Below are 9,796 nucleotides of genomic sequence, written 5' to 3' on the forward strand. Positions count from 1 at the left end.
AAAAATTGTGCACCATGATCAGGTAGGATTTATCCCTGGGATGCAAGGTTGGTTCAATATACGGAAATCAATAAATGTTATTCACCACATCAATAGGCTTAAAAATAAGAACCATATGATCATCTCAATAGATGTGGAAAAAGCATTTGACAAAGTACAGCATCCCTTTATGTTCAAAACTCTAGAAAAACTAGGGATAACAGGAACATACCTCAATATTGTAAAAGCAATCTATGCTAAGCCTCAGGCTAGCATCATTCTGAATGGAGAAAAATTGAAGGCATTCCCTCTAAAATCTGGAACAAGACAGGGATGCCCTCTCTCACCACTTCTGTTCAACATAGTTCTCGAATCACTGGCCAGAGCAATTAGACAGACGAAAGAAATTAAAGGCATAAAAATAGGAAAAGAAGAACTCAAATTATCACTATTTGCAGATGACATGATTCTATACCTAGCATACCCAAAAAGGTCTACAAAGAAACTATTAGAGCTAATAAATGAATTCAGCAAAGTGGCAGGATATAAAATCAACAACGCATAAATCAAAGGCATTCCTGTATATCAGTGACAAATCCTCTGAAATGGAAATGAGGACAACCACCCCATTCACAATATCCTCAAAAAAAAAAATAAAATACTTGGGAATCAACCTAACAAAAGAGGTGAAAGACTTATACAATGAAAACCACAGAACCCTAAAGAGAGAAATAGAAGAAGATCTTAGAAGATGGAAAAATATACCCTGTTCATGGATACGTAGAACTAACATCATCAAAATGGCGATATTACCAAAAGTTCTCTATAGGTTTAATGCAATGCCAATCAAAATCCCAATAGCATTTCTTGTAGAAATAGAGAAAGCAATCATGAAATTCATATGGAAAAATAAAAGACCCAGAATAGCAAAAACAATGCTAAGCAGGAAGTGTGAATCAGGCGGTATAACTATACCAGACTTCAAACTATACTACAGAGCAATAGTAACAAAAACAGCATGGTACTGGTACCAAAACAGGCGGGTGGACTAATTGTACAGAACAGAGGACACAGAAACCAATCCACAAAATTACAACTATCTTATATTTGATAAAGGGGCTAAAAGCATGCAATGGAGGAAGGATAGCATCTTCAACAAATGGTGTTGGGAAAACTGGAAATCCATATGCAACAGAATGAAACTGAATCCCTTTCTCTCGCCATGCACCAAAGTTAACTCAAAGTGGATCAAGGAACTTGATATCAAATCAGAGACATGGCATCTGATAGAAGAAAAAGTTGGCTATGATCTACATACTGTGGGGTTGGGCTCCAAATTCCTCAATAGGACACCCATAGCACAAGAGTTAATAACTAGAATCAACAAATGGGACTTACTCAAACTAAAAAGTTTTTTCTCAGCAAAAGAAACAATAAGAGAGGTAAATAGGGAGCCTACGTCCTGGGAACAAATCTTCACTCCTCACACTTCAGACAGAGCCCTAATATCCAGAATATACAAAGAACTCAAAAAATTAGACAATAAGATAACAAATAACCCAATCAACAAATGGGCCAAGGACCTGAACAGACATTTCTCAGAGGAGGACATACAATCAATCAACAAGTACATGAAAAAATGCTCACCATTTCTAGCAGTCAGAGAAATGCAAATCAAAACCACCCTAAGATACCATCTCACTACAGTAAGATTGGCAGCCATTAGGAAATCAAACAACAACAAGTCCTGGCGAAGATGTGGGGAAAAGGGTACTCTTGTACATTGCAGGTGGGACTGCAAATTGGTGCGGCCAATTTGGAAAGCAGTATGGAGATTTCTTGGAAAGCTCGGAATGGAACCACCATTTGATCCAGCTATTCCCCTACTCGGTCTATTCCCTAAAGACCTAAAAAGAGCACACTATAGGGACACTGCTATATCCATGTTCATAGCAGTACAATTCACAATAGCAAGACTGTGGAACCAACCTAGATGCCCTTCAATAGACGAATGGATAAAAAAAAATGTGGCATTTATACACAATGGAGTATTACTCTGCATTAAAAAATGACAAAATCATAGAATTTGGAGGGAAATGGATGGCATTAGAGCAGATTATGCTAAGTGAAGCTAGCCAATCCCTTAAAAACAAATGCCAAATGTCTTCTTTGATATAAGGAGAGTAACTAAGAACAGAGTAGGGACGAAGAGCATGAGAAGAAGATTAACATTAAACAGGGATGAGAGGTGGGAGGGAAAGGGAGAGAGAAGGGAAATTGCATGTAAATGGAAGGAGACCCTCAGGGGTATACAAAATTACATACAAGAGGAAGTGAGGGGAAAGGGGGAAAAATATAAGGGGGAGAAATGAATTACAGTAGAGGGGGTAGAGAGAGATGAGGGGGAGGGGAGGGGGGAGGGGGGATAGTAGAGGATAAGAAAGGCAGCAGAATACAACAGACACTAGTATGGCAATATGTAAATCAATGGTTGTGCAACTGATGTGATTCTGCAATCTGTATACGGGGTAAAAATGGGAGTTCATATCCCACTTGAATCAAAGTGTGAAATATGATATATCAAGAACTATGTAATGTTTTGAACAACCAACAATAAAAATTAATTAAAAAAAATCAAGGAGTGACTGTTATCAGATATTGTCATTGATATTGTCATGTTCTTGGACTCCTATATGGAGGTTAATGGTAGTTAAAATTCACTGGGCACTTATTAGACATTCTGTGTGCATTTTCATTCAATGCTAACATCCTCAAGAGATACAGCAAAGACAAATATTAATTGCTTCATATTATCAACAAGGAAACTGAAGTGCAGGTTGTGTCTTATTCAAGATCACAATGCTAGGAAGTGGGTGGATGAGCTGAGCTTGAAACTCCGATAGATGTCTGACTCCAGAGCCTACATCTGCATACAGGAAGCACCTTATTTAGTTGCTCTGGCAATAAGAGATAAAGTATGATAATGAGTAAAAGAGCCAGGCTGGCAAGCATGCCTGTAATCCCAGCGACTCAGGAGGCTGAGGCAGAAGAATCACAAGTTCAAAGCCAGCCTCAGCAATTTAGTGAGGCTCTAAGCAACTTAGCGAGGCCCTGTCCCAAAACAAAAAATAAATAAATAAATAAAAAAGGGCTGGGTATGTAGCTCAACGGTAAAGCGCCCCCTAGGTTCAATCCCTGGTACATGAAAAAACAAACAACAAATGAGTAAAAGAAAAACATTAATGATGGGGCTGGGGTTGTAGTTTGCCTAGCATGCGTGAGGCATTGGGTTTGATTCTCAGTACCATAAATAAATAAACTTTAAAAATAAACGTTCATCAACTAAAAAAGTATTTTAAAAAAAAACAGTAATGAGTGAGAGTTATTTCTGGAAGTAGATCCCTTTTGAGAATAGTTCCCCACCTCTTTCATACATGAAATCGCCCATACAAGTTGCTGTCTTCAGTGACTGTAGTCACTATTACAGAATGAAAGACTGCAAACTCCTCAATCCCTCATCCTTCCAGATCCCACAGTGAAGATTCCCTCTTGATTTGTGCCCTGGGCATGGTTATGATCTGGTCTAAGTTAACACCTCTTCCTCCTGCTAAAGACAGACTCAGTCAGGGAAGTTGGGACAACTCCAATAAAATCTTCGTGGTTTCTAAGATAGGAACACTTATTTCTCTTGTATTAAGGGGCAATCATATAAAATTGAACTTTACTGTCTTTGATGACTTCTGTCAGAATTACTTGAGCAGCACTAGCACCACCCCTGTGGTAAGGCCCATATTATCCAGGCAGTGCCTTCTTCACAGCTAAGTCCTCATCCCCAGCCAGGTCCCTGTCCCTTGACAGGCAGGTTTTTCTTATACACACCTTTACCCCCTTCCCTTGCCAGGCCACATTTCTCACCCAGTACCTACTCCTGTAGCAACCCTATATGAACACCCTACCCAGCCTGGTATCCCTCCTGGCCTGTGACTCCTGAGAACAGGTAGGACCCTCTTTGGCAACTATGACCTCAATCATGCAGGAACTCTACCAAGCCATGGCTCTACTCTGGTGAGGTCCCCTTCACCCACATATCCCTGTCTCCAGGTGGGGTCCTTGGCCCCACATAATTTTCCTTTCTTAGCCTGTGTTGTTCCCTTGCCCAGTCAGGTATCCCACCCGTATCCTGTACCTCACTCCTCAGCTATGCCCCTTCCTAAACCATGTGGGCCCTCCCTCAGTCAGGATCTCTAGAGCCTGGCTGATCCCTTCCCTAGCAGGCCCTTCCTACCAGTTAGGCCCTCTCTCCCAGCCTGCTCTATTAACCCATCTCCAGTCTTTTGTTGCTCTCAGCATACAAACCTCTCCCACACCAGCTTCCCTTTCCTAGCCTAGCCTCTTTCTCCAGTTAGGCAAAATTTCCCTGCCAGGATCTTCTCACCATTCCCAAGGTCAGCTCCACCCCCTGTCCCTGCCAGTCTCCCTTCCTCAGATTGCTCTACCTTCTCAAGCCTCTGCTCCCTTTAAACACTTTGTACAGCCCTATCCCCAGGCTCCTTCCCTTGTCACCAGGGTCCTCACCAGCCTATGGCCTTTTCTCCAGATTCTGCTTATTTTCCAGCTAGATCTCCTTTCCTACTCAGTGTCCTTCCCTGGCCTGGGTTCTTTTTGAAAGCCTATGGCTCCTCCCTCAGCCAGGCACCCTTCAACCAGGCTTTGCCCCTGTAACTGTTAGGGACACTTTTCTCTGACATCTTACTCTACTAGGTTTCCTTCCCTTGACCAGCTAATTTCTTCCTCTTTGAACATCTCCTTACCTGCACCCTATTTTATTTATTTATTGAGCTACACCCCTATCCCTTATTTTTATTTATTTATTTTTTTGTGGCGCAGGATCAAACCCAGGGCCTTGTGCATGCAAGGCAAGCACTCTACAAATTGAGCTATATCCCCAGCCCTATTTTTTAAAAAAATTTTGAGACACAGTCTTGCTGAGTTGCTATGGTTGTCCTCAAACTTGCCATTCTTCTGCCTCAGCCTCCTGAGTCACTGAGATTAACACCATTTTCCCACTTAGGCCTCCTCCTTTACCCTGTGTCCCTGTCCATAGCCTGTCCACTTCCTCTCACTCCCTACCCAGCTAGGTTCCCTTCCTCAGCCTATTCCTTCTGTTCCAGTTTCTTCTTGCCTTGCCACTCCCCTGCTTGGCCCCTCTACCCATCTGGGTCTACATCTCCTAACATCCCCCTACCCTAGTTAGGCTCCCTTCTCCTTCCATGACTTTCTACACCATAGGGCCTTCTCCAGCCTATGTCCCTTGCATGCCTACACCCCTTTCCCCATCCAGACCTAATTCTTCTGCAAGGACCTCCTCTGCTGCCTATGCCTTCCTGCCTGGGTCAGCTTCCTCTTCTCTGTCAGGATCCCTTCCCAAATCATGTCCCATCCCAGATTATTCATTCCAACCTTTCAAGCCTGGTGGCTCCTCTACCAGCCAGGCTCCCTCCTCTGTCCTCCTCCAGACTGACCCTGTTCCCCAGATAATGCCTCTTCCCTAGGAAGGCCCATTCTTCTACCAGATCCCTTTCTCAGCAGGTGACCTTTTTCTGCTTGCAGCTTACCCCAAGCATTTCCCCATTCAGTAGCCACAGACCCTTTCATCATCTACTGTACCCTTCCAACCTGGCCTCTTGCACCAAAGAATTGCCAATTCGCCAGCCTATTTCTCTTTCCATGGTTAGAATCTTTCCCCCTGTCCAGCTCACTTTTCTGCCCAACTAGACCCCTTCCCCAGCAAGGTTCCCCTCTTCTGTCTATGTCTCCTTTCTGAGCTAGCTTTCCCTTCCCAGCCAGGCACTTTTCCCAAGCCCATCCAATCCTAGCCCTGACAAGACTCTACCCAGAATGCAGCCCAGTACCCAGCCAGCTTCCTTTTCCTCTGTAAAACTCCTTTCCCCCTTCACTCTATAAAACTCACCCCAGCTGGGTCACCTGCCCCTACTAGAAGACCTTCACCAGCCTGTGTCCCTATCCATAACCTGGACCTCTTCCCTTGCCAGGCATCTTCCCTCAGTCAGGCCTTTGCTGTAAGCCTGTGCTCCCAACACCACCAAGCTGTACCTCCTTGTCCATCAAAACCTTAACAAGACTGAACGCCTCCCCTCCTTTCATCCCAGATCCCATGCAGGTCTTCTTTAGCCAGGGCCTCCTCATCACTTATGCTTTATTCCTTAGCCTGTGCCCCGAGCCACACCCCCATCCCCAGTTCTTTTTTTCTGCAATGCCCTATTCAATCTCTTAGACTGCCCCTATCTCCAACTTGTACCCACCTTCCTAACCTGTTCTCTTATCCTGCCTGTGTCCCTTCTGCAGCTTGTCCCCCTTCCTCCCTGGCCCATAATCCCCTCATCAGTGTTCCCATCCCTATAAATGACTCTCTTCTCACAATGTATCCCAATACCAAGTTTTTTCGGGGACCTCTTCAGAGAGCTGACTAGCTGAAACTCTTCTGTTACTCTCATTTACACAGTGAGGTCTATCTGGCAGGATTTTCATATTTGTATTTTGGGAACACCCAAAAGATACCATAGCATTTTTAACCTTTATTTTATTTATCCATTATTATGTGGTACCGAGGATGGAACCCAGGGCTCTACCGATGAGCCACAACCTCAGCCCCCACCATAGCATTTTTTTTCCCTGCTGGAATATAGCCCTAGAATGACTAGGTTTTGGAAGTGGGGGTTCTTATTCAAACACAGCAATGAGAACATCCTTAACTGAAACAGATTAATTGTTTACTGAGTGAAATATCAACTCAGGACAGCCTTCCTTCCAGTCCATCATCACGATTGCAGGTACATTCCTCCTCCCAAAAGCCTCACCTGGTTTCCCTCTGCATCTGCTCCTTATTCCCCAGGTTACCATTACTTAGTATGGATAAAACCCATGTGAACTAAGTTAGCCACACAAAAATAGAGAACCAGGTATTTTTAAAATTTAATTTATTTTTAAACAAGTTGCCTAAATTAAAAAAATTAACCTGTAATATTTTAGAACATTTAAAATGCACAGATAATTTAAGATTTCAACAACACCACTGAAATGCAGGTTCTGAAGATTAAATTCAAATTTACTGCAAATGATTTCACTTTTACTATTTTTTTTTTTTTTTTTGCAAATTCACAGCATCAATGAATCTTAATCAACAAACCTACATCATTTAACTTTTTTTTTCCCTCATGGAAATTGTTGATGTAACTAGATCAATTACTTTATACTTAAGATTTTTTTTAATACTTTGTTTTAAAAAATATGAGAAGGCACTAATTTCATTCTTTCACGCTTCATACCAGTTCACATAACAGGGTGCATCTACCTGAATAAGATCACAGCATTTAATATCTTTAAGAACAAAGAAAATTTACTGGAAGTTAAACTACCTGCTGGTTCATCTCTTTTTACTTCACACTGCTTGAAGAGATAATGAAATGGTTTAAACTACCTGAATAAAATCCAGGTAAATGGATGGAGTTGGAGAATATAATGCTAAGTGAAGTTAGCCGATCCCCAAAAAACAAATGCCGAATGTTTTCTCTGTTTTAAGGATGCTGATTCGTAATGGGGTTTGGGGGGTCATGGGATGAACTCTAGATGAACTTTAGATATGGCAAAGGGGAGAGAGGGGGCAAGGGGGTAAAAAAAGATGGTGGAATGAGATGGACTTCACTACCATAAGTTCATGTATGAAGATGACATGAATGGTGTGAACATACTTTGTATACAAGAAGAGACATAAAAAATGTGCTCTATAAGTGTAATATAAATTGTAATGCATTCTGCTGTCCTGTATAACAAATTAAAATTTAAAAAAAATACAAAAGGAAATTAAGTTTAGATTTTTCACATCTTATAATGAGCCACACTGTCTATTAAATCTATCTAAATTAACTTTTTATATTTAACACATTTACCTTTTAACAAATGCAATTATTTACAATTTAGAAAACATTTCAGCAATAAAATTTTTCAGTCCCACAATTTTCAATGAAAAAAATTACTATTGGAACTCTAGTTCATAACCTCAGACATTGCCTCATAGCCCAACATAAACAAAACAAAACCTCAACCCAACAAGAACAGTTGGTGACCATTTTCCCCCAAAAAACAGCAAAAGGTATCCACAAAGGAATGTGATCACATAAACTCCTTTATCTAAGTAACCCAGCAGACACATGGGAAAATCTGAAGATGAGGAACACTCTACTGAACTTATTTATCCAGAGTTAAGAACATGTCAAAACACAAGTTCATACACACACACACACACACACACACACACACACACACGTTGTAGTTGGACCCATGCCTTTTATTTATTTTTTAAAATAATTAAAAAATATTTAGTTGTAGGTAGTCACAACACCTTTATTTATTTTTATGTGATGCTGAGGATCGAACCTAGCGCCTCACACATGCTAGGTGAGCACTCTACCACCAAGCTATAGCCGCAGCCCCAACAAGTTCCCATTTTTATCCAAAACTCTTTGAAACACTACCAACTCTCAGTAGGAGAGAGAACCAAAGATCTACATGGGCAAAAAGAGTTCAGAGCTTATCAAACTCCTGTCTCTCATGTAGTAAAATTAGACATTCCCTCATCAGTCTCCCATCTCCCACCGCTTGAAGGAATCAAGGAACCACAGGGAGGATAGAAGGCCAAGGGCTAAGCGGCAGTGGGAGGAACCTATTAAGTAAAACGAGGAGTGAAGAAAAAAAAAAAGAACCAAATGGAAAAAAAATAAGCCTACTGAGCAGATAAGGCAGCGGCTTCAGCTCTAGCGATGCGTGGCAGCAATGGCATCCAGAGGGTTCTGTAGCATGTGAAAAGGCCTAGAAGAGTCGAGGAGCTGCACCACCGACAGCGCCAGCCTCGAGTGGCTTCACCGAATTGTAGTGCTCTCCAAGGCTGCAGGCATAGTGTAGATAGACCAAGATGAGTGGTTTCTTCTTGTACTCCTCCCCAATGACGATGATGGGTGAATCGGCCTGGATCACTTCGATGGGCATCTGCAGGATGTGAGACAGGGCTCTCAGCTCCAGCTGGCCTCCCCATGATGCACTGCGTTTGATGTTTTCGCAGTAGCTCATGAAGTCGTCGCGGGTGTAGGTGCCACCCATCTCTGGGTCGCTGAAGAAGGGCAAGAAGTCGTCGACATGTTTCTGCATATACTCAGCAGTGCGGCAGCGCAGGCTCTCCACCGTCATAGAGAACGCCAGCTGATCTTGGATGGCACGGTACATACAGTGGCCATCAGCAGGTATATCCTTCATCTCCAGATTCTTGGATTCAAGAATGGCAGCGACTTTCTTCTCCTCCTCACGACGGAAGCTGGCCATATGCTCCATCTCTGCTTTAGCGATTCTTTCCAGGCTATCTCTCTCCAAGGCTGCCCTTCTTTCCCGTCTTCTCTGTGCTCTGGAAACTCGGGGAGGTTGGTTCTCGAGATCCATCTTGGCCAGATCTTCAGTGACTGAATCAAGATCACTGTTGTCTGGGAAGTTCTCTTGGAACCTCTCCAACTCCTGCTGGTGCCTCTGCTCCATCTCGGCCTCAAGGCGGGCCACGTCTAGGAGCAATTGCTTTCTTTTCTTCTTATCACTCTTGGGGACGGAGTTTTTCATGCTCTGGATGCGAGCCTGTAGCTCTTTCTTCTCCCGGTGGTGGCGGCGTATCATCCGCTGGTGTTCACTCCGTAAGTCATCCATAGTGTCCTACGGATGGTAACCGTATGAACTTGATGGTAGTTTCAACCCCCTCAGC

The 9,796-nt window shown here is 42.8% G+C and overlaps 1 protein-coding gene across 1 annotated transcript; it reads right to left on the bottom strand.

Annotated features, from left to right (window-relative positions):
* Positions 1-8,865: 8,865 nt before the first annotated feature.
* Otud6a (OTU deubiquitinase 6A) lies at positions 8,866-9,741 on the bottom strand. Its single transcript, XM_077107595.1, has one exon. It carries the CDS (start codon positions 9,739-9,741, stop codon positions 8,866-8,868), a length of 876 nt encoding a protein of 291 aa, XP_076963710.1.
* Between the last annotated feature and the right edge of the window lie 55 nt (positions 9,742-9,796).

This window comes from Callospermophilus lateralis, chromosome X, assembly GCF_048772815.1.
Source record: "Callospermophilus lateralis isolate mCalLat2 chromosome X, mCalLat2.hap1, whole genome shotgun sequence".
Classification (NCBI taxonomy): Eukaryota; Metazoa; Chordata; class Mammalia; order Rodentia; family Sciuridae; genus Callospermophilus; species Callospermophilus lateralis.

Excerpts from the sequence above, each read along its gene's own strand:
- Otud6a (XM_077107595.1), bottom strand. The coding sequence starts at position 9,741 with ATGGATGACTTACGGAGTGAACACCAGCGGATGATACGCCGCCACCAC.